The following is a 19,592-nucleotide window of genomic DNA, read 5'->3' as shown; positions in this document are numbered from 1 at the left end:
GCGTCTCTAGTAGCATGGAATCTCTTGACATTTAACTTATTTTTAATTATTCTGCAAGTTCTCGCTGGGTAAGTGTTGTCTGGGAGAGAAATGTTACATATAAAAGTGACGGTGAGAAAATTTGACAATGGGGGGAAAATACGATAGTCATAAAATTACATTAAGAAAACACCGGTGATTTTGTTGTTGACAAAATGTACACTTGGTGAATTTTCATTGGATGAAATGTAAAAGCAGTAGTTTCAATAAATTTTTAGTGAAGAGTGAAATAAAATATACTAATAGATGTTAAAAGACTATTTTAGCGTTAGTGTCATTACATATAGGTCATTTTGCCTTCATGAAATCTGAAGTGGTGAATTCTGATCAGCTGATAGCCTTCAATTAATGATAAATCGACACTTACCGCCCCTTGTGTTTTATATTGAAATCTCAGAATACAATTGAGAAATAATAGTCTTTTAGAATTTGTCAAGGATTTAATTTTCAATGTATTAGATTTAGCATTTGAAATGACGAAACGTTAAATTTAATTTGAATTTAAATCATATGAAGAAAAAACTCAAAACAGAAATATCACAGATGGAAATTAATTCAAGTAGATAAAAGTTCTTTAGCGTGTACGTGTAAAACTAAAATAAACAACAACAACCTAGTATTATATTGTTAATTACTATAATTCATTTCCAGTTCAATTTAAATCAGATTACCGGTACACAGCTTTTGAATGCATGTTTAATGATTAATTTTCATGTACCCATCCGCTTTTATCAGTTTATCATCATATTGTTTGCTTATACATTCAAATTCAACTATTCATATTTTTTATTGTGGATCAGGCTTATAATTATTCATTTTTGTTATGGAAAGAAAAATTATAATTTTTATTCTTTTTATAAGTTTATACCCTATTTGGTACATGTGTGCAAGTATCCTATCTCAAACAAGCTGCATTAATATCTACAAACTTTTGGTCACAATGTGTACATGTGTATGTACCTTAATACGTTTATTTTTATTTCTTTGATGTAACGGTTAACTATATGTCTTTTGTACTTGTATTTCAGTCGAGATTTCTATAAAATACTTGGAGTGTCAAAGAATGCTAAGCTTAATCAGATTAAAAAAGCTTATAGAACACTAGCTAAAGAGCTTCATCCAGACAAGAACCCAGGTGATGAAGATGCAAACAAGAGATTCCAGGACTTGGGGGCAGCCTATGAAGTAAGATCAATTTTCATTGCATGAATTCAAGTATTCAATACATGTATGGTTAAAGAAAATAAATTCAGAAATGCTTGTTGATTAAACTTAAAAAAAAGTTAAGAATTTTAAATGAAATAAATAACAATGGAATGTGTCTTTGGAGATATTAAAAATTTACCAAAAAGATAACATGAGGATTTAACTGTAGGAATGTTGTGTTGGAAGGATTAGATCTCTAGTCATTGATATGACAACTACTTATTATACTCATGATGCATGACAACTCTAACTAGTACACATTTTGTCAATTTGCATGACAAAAATGTTTATAATATCTTAAAACTTTATATTAAAGGTATTATCAGATGCAGAAAAGAGGAAGATTTATGACAAACATGGAGAGGAGGGCTTGAGTAAAGGGGATGTTGGAGGAGATCCATTCTCCAGGTAAACCATCTCCTGTCTTGTCTGCTTTATCATGTCTACTGTAAATTCCTTATATTACGTGAGTACTTAATGCCCTGATCCCGTTGGTTTGTATCAAATCATGAGAGTATAAAATCACGAACATGGAACTTTTTTCTCTATTTTTTATGGTTCATAACTCTTAGAAAATAATTGAGAGATTTTAAAATCCGCGAAAGTGCTTCTCGCAATTTTACGCAGATATTATTCCTTGCGTTAAAATAGGAATCTACAGTATATAAAATTATGCTAAATTTTTATTGTATTATTTAAAATTACCACATAACAGTTCCTCATACCAGGCTGTGGCTTAGTAATGACTAATCTTTCAGTAAGTGAATAATTTTTGTTTATTTTCAGCTTCTTTGGAGATTTCAGTTTCTTTGGAGGGGGTGGGGGAAACAGGGACCGAGAAATTCCCCGGGGTGGGGACATTGTAATGGATCTAGATGTCACATTAGAAGAGCTGTACAGTGGTAACTTTGTCGAAGTAAGCACAAGTAAATATAAATCTGAAAAGTCTTAATGTATAACCAGTGATGCAAGAGTTTTGAAATTTAAAACTTTTCTTTTATTTGGAAGCATTGTAGACTCAGGAAATTGAATCTAGTTTCAGACAAATTTTTACAGTGAAAAAAGAAATGATCAATATGTTGAACATACAGTTTTCTATTTTGCAATTACTTTTAAGTTACCCAGACACTTTTGTGATATAGGTTGTCCGATACAAACCTGTAGCAAAACCAGCTAAAGGAACCAGGAAGTGTAACTGTCGGACAGAGATGGTGACACAGCAGCTGGGACCTGGCCGATTCCAAATGACACAGCAACAAGTGTGTGATGATTGTCCAAATGTAAAGTAAGGCATTAATCACTTGAACTTATAATCAAATTGATTGGTTAAGGGTGCCCATTTCTACTGATAATTCATGGGACAAGTAGGGCTTTAACTATTTCTGCAATTAATTTATTTAGAGAATTTATGAATCTTGAATATATGGTGAGGGAAGACTTCAGCCACTTCTGCAATTAATCATGTCTTAACTGACATTTAGAGAGCAATGCATTAAAGACAGTTACTGACTGTATCAAAGTCCAATTTATATGCTTCAATAACTTAATGTACATTACAAGTTATACTGTTAGTCTGTTAGAATTTAGTCACTTGAGACTTAATTTGATTTGATTTTAATACAATGTGTTTCAGTGATTGTGAATTATGTGAAATGTCTTAACAGAATGGTTCCTGAGGAGAAACTTTTGGAAATTGAGATAGAACCAGGGATGAGAGATGGTCAAGAATATCCATTTGTAGCTGAAGGTAAGCGAGACAACTCCAAAATGAGACATGTCAGATTTTGAAATGACGGTACTTTACAACACATTTTTACCCTCTGTATGTTTTCATGTTTTTAGGTGAGCCTCATATTGATGGTGAACCTGGAGATCTTAGATTTAAAATCAAGCAACAAAAGTAAGGTTATTTACATCTAGCCCCCTTTTCTTCGATAATTTGCTGTTATAAATGTAGTTAGTTCAGTAAAAGTTCTGATATAAATTTTATAAGATTTGTATATGTTTGATTCATTGTTGTTTTAGGCATAGAAGATTTGAGAGAAAGGGAGATGATTTATATACAAATGTTACAATCTCTCTCAAGGATGCCCTAGTTGGATTTGAAATGGACATTCAACATTTAGATGGTCACATGGTGAGTTCCTTGCATTGCGTCATCCCTGGTAATGGCTCACAGAATTAATTTGGCCACCTTTTAAAAATTGTTTGCCCTATCCTGTCTCAGATTAAAACTAAAACTGGTAGGATTGAATTTTTTTTTTTGAAAATTGCTTAAAAGTTTTATAACTACGTGAGTTACAGAAGATCTGCAAAAAATTCATTTTTAAAAATGATGCTTAAAGGTTAATATACATAGATATATAAGTACATTTTCATTTGCATATTGGAAGCGAGCGAACAAACATATTTTTATGTACTAGTAGTTACCAAAGGGAAACTTTTATGAACATAGAAAATACTAATTGTATTTTTCATAATAAATCTTAAAATTTTTTAATATCTTTACTTTTGAAACAGGTACATGTAGTTCGTGATAAAATAACTTGGCCCGGTGCCAGAATGAGGAAACCCGGAGAAGGCATGCCGAATTACGAGAATAACAACGTTAAAGGACAGCTATTTATAACTTTTGATATAGACTTCCCCAAAGGGACCCTCACAGAAGAAGAAAAAGAAGGTAAAGAGATACAATCTTAACATTCAACAAGTTATTGCAATGTTTCATATTAGTGTGTATTATGATTATTATACTAGTACTGGTCTTAATGACTGTCATGAGAATCATAATGTAGATTTTTTAGTATATGATTTACATTTTAAATTTCAGCATTAATAAAAATTCTGAAGCAAGATTCCAAACAAGTGGTGTACAATGGACTTCAAGCTAGTATGTTTGCGTGATGAAAGTGCAGCGTAGGATTCTCATTCAACGAAATGTCATCATGTTTATTTATAGCCGTAAAATCTGGGTGATCTCTGTGAGGGGGCACCCCTCCCCCTCTTCTTACTATTTTTATGCACAATCACCATGGTTAAAATGTTTAATCATGGTTTTGTTAATTCTGAAGTATTTGTCATTCAGTTATTCCTCCTATGTATGTTTGATGTTATTTAGATTTTGAAGTTTGATTGTGTATGTGTTATTACACTGTGCTTTAAAACTGATGCAAGACAAGTTTTGTGTGTAGACTATATTATATACATTTTCTCACTCTTGCATTATTTTTGTCATGGAAAATATGTATGAACTAGGAAACATGTTGCCAGACTGAAAAAAAGATCGTTTTTTATAATTGTGTATGGGATCAATGTTCAAGAGTAGTTGAAACTTATTTGATTGTATGGTATTTTTTTGTGAGTAACTGTTCCAGTAAATGTATGTCTTTTTTAAGATAATACAAAGTGTGGAAGAATGTACTTCATGGGCAAGATGCATCCATGAAATACATGAATACTGAGCCACCACATGTAATGATGATTCTACAGTTTTCAACAAATACCAATTATAAATACTCGTCAAGATTTTTTTTACTTTATTTCTGATCATTTTTTTGTTTATGGAAAGTACAATTTTGTCTCAAATTGTGTACATTTAACTAAATCAAAAGGGTTTTTCTCTTAAAGTTCTTTAACTTTTTCAAAATATGCATGTTTTTACATCATGAATAGATCAAATGGTTTTGTTGATCTATTTAGAACAATACAAAAACAATTTTGTGAGATATTGCAATGCATTTATCAGCTGCAGTTGATGCACATAAATAGAGGTTGAATAGTTTATTTGTACAGGTAAATGTATAAAAGCATAAACTGTCTGAACTCAATATGTAAAATAAGGTAGCTGTTAAATTTCTTCATTTTGTTTAGATTTATCTGGTACAAGTGGACTTAATTTATTTAAAAAATCACAGAAGCTAGGTCAAAGTTAGGACAGAAATAAGGCAAATACTTACCCCACACTGTTTTTATTCTTACATTGTCTCTTTCTATTGGTAGGAAATTAGTCCCCCCCCCCCCCCTTCCTAGTTCTGATGCCTTCGTGTTGTATTTTTACATATACAATTCCATATTTTTTCTCAATTTATGTACATGTATGTGAGGCTTTACAAAAAGAAATTAAATTGCGGTCGTGCGATGGAGAATGACTGACGTAGTAGAGATAAGTAATTTCCTGTATTATTTCTATTTACACTGTTTGATATGGAGATATTTTAAGTTTGAGGAAACTCTGTTGTATTTGTGGGTATCGTATAATAAAGAGAAATCTATATTATATATGATTATCTTATAATTACTTTCTCTAAAGTGTATTTATTATACCCCCCCGCAAACAAAGTTGGGGGGGGGGGGGTATATAGGAATCACCTTGTCCGTCCGTCCGTCTGTCTGTCTGTCTGTCTGTCCGTCTGTCTGCAATCGTGTCCGGTCCATATCTTTCTTATGGAGAAACATTGGAAGTTCTTACTTCACACAAAGATTGCTTATTACCTAAGGGTGTGTCATGACCTTGACCCAAGGTCATTCGTGCAAGGTCAAGGTCAAGGACAGAAAAAATGCAAAATGCGTGTCGGGTCCATATCTTCCTTATGGAGAAGCATTGAATGTTCTTACTTCACACAAATATTGCTTATGACGTAAGGGTGTGTCATGACCTTGACCCAAGGTCATTCGTGCAAGGTCAAGGTCACCGGCAGCAAAAATGCAAAATTCCTGTCCGGTCCATACCTTTCTTATAGAGAAACATTGACATTGGAAGTTCTTACTTCACAGAAAGATTGCTTATGACATAAGGGTGTGTAATGACCTTGACCCAATGTCATTCGTGCAAGGTCAAGGTCACTGGCAGAAAAAATGCAAAATTCGTGTCTGGTCCATATCTTTCTTATGGAGAAATATTGGAAGTTCTTACTTCACACAAAGATTGCTTATGACCTATGGGTGTGTCATGGCCTTGACCCAAGGACATTCGTGCAAGGTCAAGGGCAGAAAAAATGCAAAATTCGTGTCCGGTCCATATCTTCCTTATGGAGAAGCATTGAATGTTCTTACTTCACACAAATATTGCTTATGACGTAAGGGTGTGTCATGACCTTGACCCAAGGTCAATTGAGGAAGTTCAAGGTCATTGTTTCGAAAATGCTAAATTTTGTCTGTGTCATTGCTTGTATTAATGGAAATATTAGAAGCTAAAATTTGACACAAAGCTTGCTCTTCTCAGGCCACATAAAATTATTTTTAGATTTTCATCCCCGTTTCTCTGAAAATGGCCTGCCCTGATGAAATTTTTATTTGGAAAAAAAAAATTCGGAAAAAATCGGGCTCAGTATACCAATAATTCAAAATGTTTAAATATTAAATGGCTGCTTGACATGTGGATTTCGTTTGATTCGAGTTTGATTTGAGTCATGGTTGTTAAAGGAAGAATGCAAATGTTCTCATGCATTAACAGTTAACTTAAAATAAAATGGAATTAAAGGATAGAAATTGGTTTGTTTACTCCTATTAGCATTAACAGTTTTAAAAAATAGAGCAGTTGTTATTTTTAGAAAATGGTCAGTGAAAAAGATTCATCCAATATTTTCTATAATAGCAAAACTACACGCGTTATGATTTTTTTCTTAGCGGGGGGTATCAATTGTGAGCTTGCTCACAGTACCTCTAGTTTGAAGAAAAAAGTGACATAGTTGAGACACTTTATTATGTTTTTACAAAATTCAACATATAAAAATATAATGGAAGAGATTTTAGAAATTAAAAAAAACTCTTAATTAATAAATATTTATTATTATGCAATTTTAAAATACACTGTATATTGTGTTTTACAAGTATATGTAATTTTAGGCAATACAGTGAAACCTAATACATGTAACATGCATTGCAGGCAATAAACCTATACATGTTTACAGAAAGCTAACAGAAATTGCACAGAATAAAATAACTCCCAGACTTGTACATGTTTCAAAGCTGTGCAAACCTTGACATTCAGCCTCTGAACTAGGTGTGTTTGTGAAACAGTTTAAAATTTTTCCTGATTCATGCTTGTATGACAATCTTGCTTGCACTGTGGAAATGGAAGTTAAAGTTAAAAATAATGAAGATAACGGGTAAACCTTGCTGAGAACAAGTATTTGACCAAAAATAGTCATTCAATATTGATTATGGCATGTTTTGACAAAATCTTTTATTAAATTTAATATGCTATACAAAGCCTTGTGCCAGGTAAAATATTTAGAAACGTGTTATTTGAACTGATTTTTGGACAAGTACTATGAAGTTCATAAAAAACCACACATGTTTAGAAATTTTCAACAAAGACTTTCCTATAATGTAATGTTTCTCTCAAGGACAGATTGAATGAGCTCTTCAAGAACCCAATTTAGCTTATGGACCTGAGAGTGTCCCTAGTAATAACAAGTTCCCATTGATTTTATCCCAGTCAAGCAGATAACCAAGGCAGCTACCATCTGCAGTAGTTTTTTGTCTTATCAAAACAATGCGAGGAATAACAGGTTGAACCTTATGTACCTGTCATTTTATCAGTAGAGAGAGAAAAACATCCCCTACTTAGAAAATTGATGTCTCAACAGAATTGGTCTCAGCTGGATATAATTTTGATCAAAATAAAATATTTCAAATAATTTTTTTTAAATAAAAACTTATGAACGTAAACTCTTCTACAGAAATATGTCAACTGTCATATCAATACATATACATGTACATGCTTTTTCTTCACATAGTTAATTTCAGAAGTACAGTATGTTTGATTTGAATAGAAAAGTATACTAAAGATATGAAAAATTAAATTTGTTTTTCAATTATTGTACACGTATCAAGTCTAAAAAATTTCATATTTGGAATGTCCAATAAAAGGAAAATTACACATAGTACCTATTCAGATTGTGGTAAATACTGCTATAAATAAATCCTCTGTTTATTTGCTAAGAAAGAATTGTGATTAAAGTAAAAAAAAATCCTAAAATACCGTGGTCTCTGCATTGCCCTAAAAATTGTTAACTTTCAAACAGAACACGGTTATACAACAAACAAATTTTACAGCAAAGGAACATTCATTGTCAGGATCTATATTTTTTGTTATTAGCGAATAAAAAAACCTGTTAGTAATACATGTATCTGCTAATGCAATCAACATATGATGTAATTTTCAAACCAGTTTCACACACAGTTCCCTGGAATTTTATTCTAGTTCAGTGGCCACAACAAAGTACACACTAGTGGCTGGAATTCTGACCTTCATGGGGACAGTGTCATTAAAGGGCCCAGACTTTTCCGAGGTCAGCACATTACAGAAAATGTACGACGTGTTTTCCAGAAGGCCGAGCTGGCGAGGGGTCTTAACCACTGTTGCGGGCTCCCCATAGTTAGATCCATTTAATATGGCTATGGCAGTGGTTCCGTCACTGAGGTGCTTTATCCACCCCTCTATGATGTCAGTAGTCACCTGTTTTAATGTTAGGCAAATTAATGATTCTACTTAAATTTCTTCATAATGTTAGCCTGTGAATGTCAAGTAGATTTTGATTGCACTAAAATGGTTAGATCATTTAAGATGCTTATGAATTACTCGATTAATTTCACTAAAATCCTTTTTTAAAGTCCTGGTACATGTAATCAAAAGTTATCCAAACTTGAAATAACATGGGTTCTTAATTAGACATTGTTCATGTAAAGGAAAACACAAAAATAAAATGGAAGTTTGTAACATGAAGTATGAGGTACTGACGGGTAATCTCTTGTCTTGCCACACCCTGTAGCTTGGGGACCCCGCCCAGTCCTGGTTGATGGCAATGATGTCTAAATTGAGGAGTAACTCCTCGGCAAACACGCCAATATCCCGGAGGTCTACGGACATGAACAGTGGAACTGACCACATGGCCCACATCACAATCTGTGCCGTCTGTTGTCCCTTACTCAGGCCAAAGTCTCCCACCATTAGCTGAAGAAGAAAAAAGTAAAATTGATGGAAACCAAGTTAAAAGTCAGTCCAGATTACGGAACACTCACTATAAGTTTAGGAAAGTTTTATCAATATGGTTGATCAAAATCAAATTACGAGTCAGTCAAAATACAAAAATGCACAGGTGTAAAAAATGATATCAAATACAACTGATTGATAAAAATGAGGCTACAAGTTATTCTTAGTTATACTTAAATGCTCTCTGATTGAGGGCACAAAATCAAAGTGTTTAAAACTGTTGTAAACCTTGGAGTATTATACATGTGCAGTAAATATCCACAGAATTTGTTAGCTACTCTTCCTGTGGATATTTATTGTCATGAATAAATGGTTCATTTCTGTATGAAAAGGAAAATGAATAAAATGACTTCTGCAAGAATTTAAATGTCATTTTTTTAACTAACTTAGAAAGAATGATTTACATTAAGCATGGTTCGCAGGATACTGTGATTTCATCAATATTCGTTGAATACCAATTTTCGTGAATTTCGTTGTTAAGTTGGTCCACAAAATTAAATGTTCATTGAAGTTCAATTTCAACTAACATTTTGTATTGATAGGATCATTGGCCACATAATTACGTATCCTTGAAACTGTGGTTTTCAGAAAATCCACGAAAATTGATACCCAGGAAAATTAATGAAACCACAGTACTTTAATACAGAAATTAAGAAGATTTCAATTAAATATCACATGATCAAGGGATTTAAGGTTGTCACCAATTTTACACTCCTTGAAAAGAAGGGTTTTGCATGAAGACATAGTAAATACATGTATATATACACTATAGCACAAAAATTTCAAGTTGCATTATATGTGGAAATATACAACTCTTAAATCTATTTCAAATTGAATAAGTTCTTGTGATCATCAATTGGAGACTATTCTTATGTTAAATGCACTTAAGCAAAGTTGGCTAATTATCGGACCTGATCCGCATCGTTCCAGTGTCCTGGTCCGGCCGCTGAGGAAAAATTCCCGATGTCGTCTCCATATATCCGGATTACTTTGTATACCCTGTCCCAGCTATCCGTTAAATCAATAGCATTACGCCACATGTTGCATGTCTTGGCAACTCTCTCATAAATTACCTAAAATGTAGAATTAAATATAGCTGATCAAATGTCATCTCATTTCATCATTCAAAACATGATGTATATTTCCTTAATCGACTTAAATTAACTGTTATTTAACAATAAAATCATCAGATATTGTATAAATTTTTTGCATAAGTTCCATTTTTTTCTCACCTCTGATTTATTATTTTGCAAAACACACTGATGAAATAAATGATTTTGTTTAATACATTGACGGGTCATGAGAGATAAAGATTAACTTTAATGAACTTACATGCCCGCCTAAACACACAGGGTAGCTACAAGAGTACAGTACTGGCCTTCCGGTCTTGTTAAGGAAAAATCCCATTGTTTCATATCCTGAAATTTGAGCAACTTTATGCAAAACTTACATCAATTTGACAGCAATTTACCACAGGGTTCTAACTTTTGTTTTTTATCAGATTGCATTCTAATGAATCTGATAATTGATAAGAATTTGCCTGATTCTGTAAGTATCCCTAAACAAGCACTGAAGAGAAATGGTTGCAAACCTATCTCCATCCCACTGCCCCCATAGCAGCAGTCAAGCTTCAGCATGTCCACGCCCCAGTCGGCGAAGGTTTGAGCGTCTGTCTGTATGTAGAACTCTGACCCCGGGTATTCTTTACAGGTTTTGGTTCCCATGTCACTGTAAATTCCTAACTTCATCCCCTGCCTATGAACCTATGAGAGTAGCAGGTAGAGGACTGGTGATTAAAAACAAAAATTAAAAAAATCAGTTTCATTCATCATAAATTAATTAGCACTAGTACTTAAGGCTCATCAATAGAGCCATAGCTGCTTTTTGTATATGTATTTGCTTCATTATTTTGAAATACTATACTTGAAAAAGCATCTTGAAAAACACTAAACCAGGATACATGCCTTTGCCATCTTTACTCTTTACTGGTATAAAGAAGTTTAATTGGTTTAAATAATTAATATGATATTTATAATTGGTAACTTCAAGCAGAACTTGGGAAGTAAGCATAGCAATAATGCAATGAATAGCACAAGCCTACATAATCTGCGAGAGCCTTCATGCCCCTTGGGAAACGGGTTCGGTCGGGGACCAGTTTTCCTGTCAGTGGGTCCCTCCTTTTCTCCGCCCAGCAGTCATCTAAAGCGATGTAGGTGTACCCAGCATCCCTGAAACCACCCGCTACCATTTTATCACACATCTGAACTATCAGCTTCTCACTGAAATACAGAAACACTAGAACAATTCACAGGAATCTGTAGTAACTCATTATTCAAGTTTTCTTAAAAGTGATATCATGCAAGATCAATTTACATCTGTAAGGCATTTATGCAATATCAATTTGACCCAATCTCAAATCCCTGTTAGTGTGATAAAAAAACCTTTGATATCTTTCAATGAATAAAACATTCGCTATATTTCAATATATTTAGTATTACTTAATTTCTGATCAATGGTAATAAAATATATGAAAATAGATATATATATATATATATATATATCATTGGATTTTCTGCTTGCAGGTGTTACAGATTTTTTTGCTTTATTGTGCAATATCATCTTGAATGAAAAATAAAAAAAGAATGTACTAGTTGATATTCTTTAATTAAAATTGCAAAAAATGTTTTCCTATCTTGTTATCAAAACAGAAAAAATTGCACCCACATAAAATAAATCCATTACAGGGTAATGACACTTGAAGGGGATCGAATGCACCTGCACCCACCTGATGCAGTTATCTGGGTCCTCAGTGCAGTTAGTGTTACATCGGAATCTTTCCCACGCCATCCATCCCATTGGGGGCTGAATAGCCAATCCATTGTCTAAACTCTCAACCGTGATGACCAGAAATACGTTCAGCACGGTCAAGCAGAGGAGTAGAAGCAACTTATTCTCCATGGTAGCTAAAATGCGATTGAAAATACCACTAATGGAAGACGATTTACATGTTGCAATGAATGTCGATCTGTACATAATCTAAATTATATGATCGAAATGACAAAATCAAGCATGTTAAGTGGACCACCACCCAACAGGAGCGGATAGAATAAGCAATTAATAAGCAAGGTACTGTATAGATATCTGTAAGATTCATGCACATTATATAAATAAAGAGACTAATTTTAAACACAATACTTATAGTACGTTGAGTACCCTTATAAAATCTATAAAATCCAACGATTACTCCATTTTGTTTACACCGGTCACATGTTAAATTCACGTGACCTCAGAGAGAGAGAGAGAGAGAGAGAGAGAGAAATCGCACTGACCAAGTACACACTCTATCGATATCATTGTTTCTTTTATATTAAAATAGCTGTGAAAGGGTACGTCTATGAATGATCGTGATTTTTTTTATAATACATTTTTCGACTTTTTTTTTTAGAACCACTGGGCCAATTTTAACCAATTTAGATATGACACAAAGCAAATTTAAGGTAAAGGTGATTCAATTTTGTAAAAACGAATGGCCACGACTTTTTTTAAAGGGGAATAATTAGGAATTATTGAAAATATGTTATTGTCAGTATTCAAGGGTTGATCCAAAAGTAATGTCACATTATGCACCGCGTTTCTCATCGGCGCTGTAGTGTATAAAATGATACATCAAAATTCTCCTTATCAAAAATTAAATTCGAATTAACAAAATATTAATGTTTATAGCATGATATATACCTGACATCGCCGCGTCACGAATTTACATCTTTTTAAAGATTTGTATATAGGGGAAATTGGGGTAAATGGGACACTTTTCGATGAAATTTCAAACTACTCAAAAATGATGATTGAATTCTCATATTTCATAAACACGGTGTAGTACCTAAACGGCTGCTATCAGTAAAAAAACAGCGTTCGCGGTGTTTCTATTCGAAAATTGAACGGTTGCTAGTTGAAAAAAGCATGCACGAAACGCATGGATCAAGCCACAAAATTGACGAAAAATGTACCCAAACCACGTAAGTGATTGAATAATCCGTGTGCACGGAACATATAAGGTATTATTATAATATTTTATAAATGTAGTTTGGAAAATAGTCCTATGAATAACCAGAAATAGAGAAATTTCCTAGGTCGGTGACGAACTAAAAGGCTGTTACAACCAAGTTTTAAGCTGATATTTTCATCTACAAATCATAGTTTGTTTGTTCTATATTATGAAAAAAGCATTTATCTATTCTGGTTCATTAAGTAATACAAAATAAACAAGAAAGTATATTTTGATCGAAATAATTTGACAACAAATGATTTTTTAAAGTTACGGTTGCTAATTGAAACACTGATATGTTCGCACCGGCTATAAACTGAATACGATGCACCGGCTACTATATGAAACTTAAATTTCTTTTCCAGCTAGAAAAAGAAACTTATGGCTGCACAAGCCTAAAAAATCTAAAACACATCACACAGTATGTGACACAGAATGTGAGACATCAAGTGCTTCAACGATTTCAACTCCACTAAATCGCGTTAAACCATGCAGCGCTAATCTACGAAATGCACCCTTAAAAGCCATGATTCCACAGTAACCTATGACATATTAAGTCTGTCCAAAGTTAGTTTCTTTCACCTTTGAGCCATATTTTTTTTTTTTTTTTACAAAATACACATAAAGAGAATAAGAAAATTTAAAATCAATTTAAAGAAAAATATTGAATATTTGTTTATGGAGGGTATCCCTTTTTTACCAGGAGATTTTCACAGGAATAAAAACAGATTTTTAATGGAGATTTGTAATTGGAAAATCTGATATCTTTTTCCCATTCGGAAGTGTCTCAGAACACCTTAACATGATTTTCTATTGATATCATATGGGTATCAGAGTTCAAAATTCACTATATATATACCGGTGTTGTATAGCAGTTTTTCCCCCATAGTAGCTTTTCCCCCCGGAAAACCTACTATATAGTAGCCTTTCCCCCCGGGGGGAAAAGCTTCTATATAGTAGCTTTTCCCCCATAGTAGGGTTTCTCCCTCACGTTTTTGGTTCAGATTTTATAAAAAATATTTATGGAAATCCAGTAAGGATTAAAATCAATGATTCTACACTCCCAGGTTGCATACATGTATATCTGCATTAATCTGTACAGGTTAAGTTTCATTTTTGCCGATTTATTATTTTTATAGACAATGCTGAAAGTTGAACATGTGTGTAATTGAATTACACATAGAACTTAATTTAGGTAATTAAATGAAAAAAGTTTTACAAGTTATACACTTATATGCATAATTCTGTGTTTCGAAATTGTATTAAACGAGAATGTTTTAAGAATTTCTTGATACATTTATCAGACTGTTTGTCTGTTTGTGAAAATTTTATCCAGGCTAAACCTCTGTTTTAGAGAAATTTTGTTTCCGATGTTTCAAAGCCCGATTTTTGAAATCCTATTATAATAATTATAGTGCATATTCTTTAGGGTCCAATGTCTCATAAACTAGAGATGACCATATCACCATATTTTTATAGTGGCAGTGGTTTACCACTTGAAGATGACTCTGAAAATTTCAGCCGTCAGGGTAGGGGCCCTTGATGTTTCAGGGCCCGATGATTAAAACACCATTATAATGATTGAATAGTGTTCTATAAGTGGGGACCCGAATATCAAATTCTAGAGATGACCAATTAACCATATTTTCACAGTGATAGTGGTATACCACTAGTAGATGACACCGAAAATTTAAGCCCCCATGCAGGGTAGGAGCCTTTGTTGTTTTCGAGCCCGATGTTTGAAATCCAATTATAAAGAATACATGTATGTATTTTTAGGGCCCCATATCTCAAAAACTATAGATGACCACATGAACATATTTTTACGGTCATTTAAAAGTAAAAACATCATTTAAAAATACACAATCACTCATATATTTTTATATCAAAACGTTTAATTCTGCTGCTTTTTTTTTAATTTACGAACAAAATTTTTTAAAAAGGTACGCGGGTAAATTTCATTATTCTTCAAAACATTTAATCAATTCATAAGATGACTAACGATATAATAAATAATTAGATAAATAAATCAATCAACTTTTATTCATAAAAGGAGAAACCGAAAATCAAAAATAAATAACCAACCTCAGCAAATATACGACTTTTTTACTTGTAAGTTGATTAGAAGAACAAGCTTATATTTAAAAAAAAAGTCAGCTCATCACAATATATGTACATGTGTTTGTTGTTTGTTGTTTTTGTTTTTTAATTACCCTAAAGATTTGTTTAATTGTTAGAAGAAATAATATGGTACACAAGTAAATCTTTATTGCAAAAATATGAAACAAATAGTATAATTTTTTTAGGTAATTGAATCGTATATCTTGATTTATATAGCATCGTTTTCAAAATTGTATATTTATAAATCACGTTGCAAACTTAAAAGTGGAAAAATTAGCAAATAGGGAGTGACAATATAAACATAAAGTTAGTTCAGGCTCCATTTCACATTTTCCAAAGTAACCAGCAAAGATACCGACATTGTTCTGGTTGTGAAGACATTTCATTGTTTTTTAAAATGTTTACATCATAATATCTCGTGTTTCGTAGAAATGTGCTTAAAATATGAATATGCGTAACTTTAAAACGAAATGGTAAACACTAATTTTACACATGCTTTTAATACATAATTAAAATACCCCTTAACCATGATTTAGAACCCCATCAATCAAAGTAAAACTAAAACATTTCAGTTTCTCTTCATATTATTGCATCTTGTCTCCCGTTTGATATTTAGAAGAAGAAATATATAATTGTTTTAAGATCGTCAATTCTAACGGTATTAATTTAAAATTGATAGCCTTTTGGACGAAGGGAGTAATACATTTCCACTTTTTATTCCCTTCCTCTACAAAATTAAGTCAATATTGGTCAGTTAGTTCCCTGGGAGAAGCTTATACATTGATGGTAATACATTGGAAAATTAAATTTCCAAACCGGCGTATTTTCACTCAAATGTCTTCTCACGTGTTCATAACGACGAAGTCAAAACTGTAGATAAGCATCGATTAGATGAAAAAGATTCGAGGTATTCCGAAATCCGTGTAAAAGGCGTTCCAAAAAGGTATGAGAACAGGTGAAATAAACGATGATGACACATGCATGTTTTGAAGGCGCATGCCTTAGTTCATATTTGGGGTTGAAAAACCATGTATTTTATTCTTTGTATTAATAAATGCCATAATTATCCTTTTTTGTGAGAAATTAATATCATATCAGTTATTGCAAATTATTGTCACGAATGGTCCGCAATAAACATGGCCGGAAAGTAAAAATGGGGGAAAATCCACTATATAGTAGGTTTTCCGTGGGGGTAATCTGGCTATAAAAAGGGGGAAAGCCCACTATATAGTCAGCTTTCCGTGGGGGAAAAACTGCTATATAGCCATTTTTCCGGGGGGAAGAACTGCTATATAGCCATTTTTCCGGGGGGAAGATGGCTAGGGGGAAAAGGCACTATATAACACCGGTATACATCTCAAAAAATGCAAGTTAGAATTTCCAAATTGCAAAGTTAAAATTTTTGTTACGCGCAAAAATTTATGATGTACTACTGTATACAGGGAAATATTCGCCCGTTTTATTTTCGTCCCTTTCGCCTCTTTTGTCAGCGGGCAAGTACTACGGAAACATTAACTAACCTCATGCGGAACGATATTATTTTCATGAAATGTAAAAAATTGATAAAGGATGAAATGTGTACATTTATATGTAGGTCATACAGGTAAACAGTCTCAATTTCTCGGGCACTGCTAGCTCACATCACGACAGATAGTAAAACATAATGTATTTAAATCAAATTCTATATAAATAAAAAAAAAGGGGGGGGGGTTATGAACGACTATGTAATACATTCCACAGGTGCATGAGGACGGGACCTCCCCCCCCCCCCCCACAACAATATTCACCCCACATTCCCCCGTTATTTTTTAATCATTTATATTTTTTAATTATATGTTGATGTATTGTATGCTACACTAAAAATTCACAATTAACCCGAAACAAGATATATAAAAAATATACCAGTGGTATATTTTTTTTTTATACATAGCTTATTTCGCGTTAATTGTGATTTTTTTTCTAGTGCTGCATACATCAAATTATAAATAAAAAAATAATTGATGAAAAAATAACTCGGGAATTTGGAGGGGGTGAATATTGGGGGGGGGGGGGGTCCCGTCCCCAAGCACCTGTGATACATTCGAGGTGGTTTCGAGCTTAGTTGGAAAGGTCGGAGAGTTGCGAAAGACGTATTTTTAAACGGTTACTATAGAATAACATATAACTGTATGATTCAATGCATATACATGGAAGTTATTTCATTGAGGTTAGAAAGTGCACATTTCCAATAGAAACCGGTGTCGTTGTCTAATAGTAGCCGTAACATACGACTTATCGAGTAAAATCGTCATAGTTTTTCTACAAACAAAGAAAATGGATAATTTTTGCAATCAAACTATTCTGTGTACAAATATAAAGAAATCAGTCGCTTCAATTTTTTAAAAAAAACTTTGATTTGACGCAATCATGTCCAAAAACTTAAGGAGGCCGATTTGGGTTTTTTTGCGGAAAAACTACAATAGCAAAACTCTTTATTTTTTAACCATATGTAATTTAAACCAACTCTAGTTTATATGCGAAGGTTCATGAAAATCGACCGTCTGGTTCTTTTAAGGGACCATCTCAAAATAGAGGTACATTTACTATAGGAATGTATAGGAAACTGTCATTTTCCTCACATCAAAGCAGTTTTAAAAAATACTACAATAGCTTTTTTTCTCAAATTGTTATAAATGATAAGTAATATCATTTCCTACCTTATATGTAAAAAACACAAAATTCTACCGTCTGGTTTTTAGTGGGGGCCATCTCAAAATATTAAAATGCACCAAATTTTGCTATGTATTTGGATCATCACGAATGATGATTTGTATAATGAATTCATTCCAAAAATTAGGAAAATATCCTCGAGGATAGCATCATTCTGTATATAAAATTTCAACAGCGTACAATTTTTACTTTTTCTTTTATGTTATTTCTTATAACGTACTCCTACAAAGCTTCATTTTATCACAACGTCATAAAAGCGCAATGGCAATGCTCCCCTACCGCACAACGTAAAAATCGTGTTAAAAATAAAAATTTCCTTTAAAAATCTAAATATTTTTATCTGTATTTTGTTTATTGTGTTCAATTTTATAAATGATATCGAAAAAAATTCATAAGAAGTATAAAACAACTGTATTATATTAGAATGCACAAAAACATGCGCAATGCAAACTAAAGTCGGCCTCCTTAATTCGACTGCACATGTGCACAAATCAACGACAGTTATTCACGAAGTTTTAAGTCAATTCTTCATCTTGTATGTAGGTAGCTGGATATTTTAGTGTTGAAATGTGTGTTACGTTCCGTAAGGGTTTTCAAGTTTGCAGGTTAATTAAAATCTTTGAGAAAATGAGCATTTTGTTCAATCTGAAAAGAAAAATACTTACTGTGTCGGACATCTTTTTCAGCTAGTAACCGTATAATTTTCGAATAGAAACAGCGAACGTCGTTTTTTTACGGATAGCAACCGTTTAGGTACTACACCGTGATAAATGCATTAAACTGTTTTGCATTTATGTTAGAAAACGGTAGCAAAGTTTTGTTTTGTTATCAATGGATAAACACAAACAAAAAAGTTTATATTTGTTTCTTATTGTCCCAGTTACCCCTATATGTTGGGGTAACTGGGACAACCATTCAAATACAGAATGTCATTGGTACGTTTGTTTTCTTAAACTTGTGAACACTTTTAATTCAGTCAAAGACAATTGTTAAGGATTTGAACATAATATATTTTATATACCTAAGCCGCCATGCCTACACATGGAGGTGATTTTTATGACTAAAGTGTGCTAAAGGTTTTATGGTTTAGACAATCGTAGGCACGTAAATTAAATGCCTTTACTGATAAAATTAAACATCATAACTATGTATGTTATCTTTTCATTCTATGCAATTTGTAGAAAATACCAAATCTTTTTTTTTTAAACGATGTATTATCAACCTTTTTACGGTTTTCAGCTTTCATTTTCATGAACATTTCATATGATTCACCGGTCATTTTCGACACAAGATGGATGAAGTCATCGATGGCTATAGATAATGAAAATTAATTATATCGCAGCCAAAGAAGTAATCAAACAATGTGTAAAAATTATTTTGAACTAATGTAATTATTCATAAAATGGTATTTTTGATTGAGAGTTTATCTTCTTGGAGTACATTCTGTAAATTGTATACTAGGTCTAAGAAGGTTAC

General features: G+C 32.8%; 2 protein-coding genes across 3 annotated transcripts in view; one reads left to right on the top strand and one right to left on the bottom strand.

Moving 5' to 3' along the window:
• The window catches only part of LOC128157075 (collagen alpha-1(I) chain-like), a 36,337-nt gene extending 30,816 nt beyond the window's left edge, over window positions 1–5,521 (top strand). The window contains exons 29-38 of the mRNA XM_052819436.1: window positions 59–68; window positions 1,068–1,224; window positions 1,562–1,653; window positions 2,032–2,161; window positions 2,388–2,530; window positions 2,910–2,992; window positions 3,088–3,145; window positions 3,271–3,382; window positions 3,766–3,925; window positions 4,076–5,521. Coding sequence (XP_052675396.1) covers window positions 59–68; window positions 1,068–1,224; window positions 1,562–1,653; window positions 2,032–2,161; window positions 2,388–2,530; window positions 2,910–2,992; window positions 3,088–3,145; window positions 3,271–3,382; window positions 3,766–3,925; window positions 4,076–4,149 — 1,019 coding nt within the window. The 3' untranslated portion in view covers window positions 4,150–5,521. The remainder of the gene's footprint in view (window positions 1–58; window positions 69–1,067; window positions 1,225–1,561; window positions 1,654–2,031; window positions 2,162–2,387; window positions 2,531–2,909; window positions 2,993–3,087; window positions 3,146–3,270; window positions 3,383–3,765; window positions 3,926–4,075) is intronic.
• LOC128157076 (alpha-N-acetylgalactosaminidase-like) lies at window positions 5,232–12,523 on the bottom strand. 2 transcript variants are annotated; one of them, XM_052819437.1, is made up of 8 exons: window positions 12,455–12,523; window positions 12,027–12,204; window positions 11,343–11,520; window positions 10,833–11,004; window positions 10,574–10,659; window positions 10,153–10,314; window positions 8,990–9,202; window positions 5,232–8,707 (listed from the first exon to the last, which is right to left on the bottom strand). In XM_052819437.1, exons 2-8 carry the CDS (start codon window positions 12,197–12,199, stop codon window positions 8,444–8,446), a joined length of 1,248 nt encoding a protein of 415 aa, XP_052675397.1. In that variant the 5' UTR covers window positions 12,200–12,204; window positions 12,455–12,523; the 3' UTR covers window positions 5,232–8,443. The 2 variants fall into 2 exon arrangements, with proteins under 2 accessions (XP_052675397.1, XP_052675398.1); XM_052819438.1 differs by having other exon boundaries at window positions 12,437–12,505.
• Window positions 12,524–19,592: the final 7,069 nt, after the last annotated feature.

The sequence above is a fragment of the Crassostrea angulata genome, chromosome 7 (assembly GCF_025612915.1).
Source record: "Crassostrea angulata isolate pt1a10 chromosome 7, ASM2561291v2, whole genome shotgun sequence".
Taxonomy (NCBI): domain Eukaryota; kingdom Metazoa; phylum Mollusca; class Bivalvia; order Ostreida; family Ostreidae; genus Magallana; species Magallana angulata.
This window is presented reverse-complemented; position numbering and strand designations above follow the sequence as displayed.

Coding starts and splice junctions, on each gene's coding strand:
- LOC128157076 (XM_052819437.1), bottom strand. CDS start 12,199: ATGGAGAATAAGTTGCTTCTACTCCTCTGCTTGACCGTGCTGAACGTA. Junction 10,315..10,573: donor CTGTGTGTTTAGGCGGGCAT/GTAAGTTCATTA, acceptor TCTACATTTTAG/GTAATTTATGAGAGAGTTGC. Junction 8,708..8,989: donor GGCAAGACAAGAGATTACCC/GTCAGTACCTCA, acceptor ACATTAAAACAG/GTGACTACTGACATCATAGA.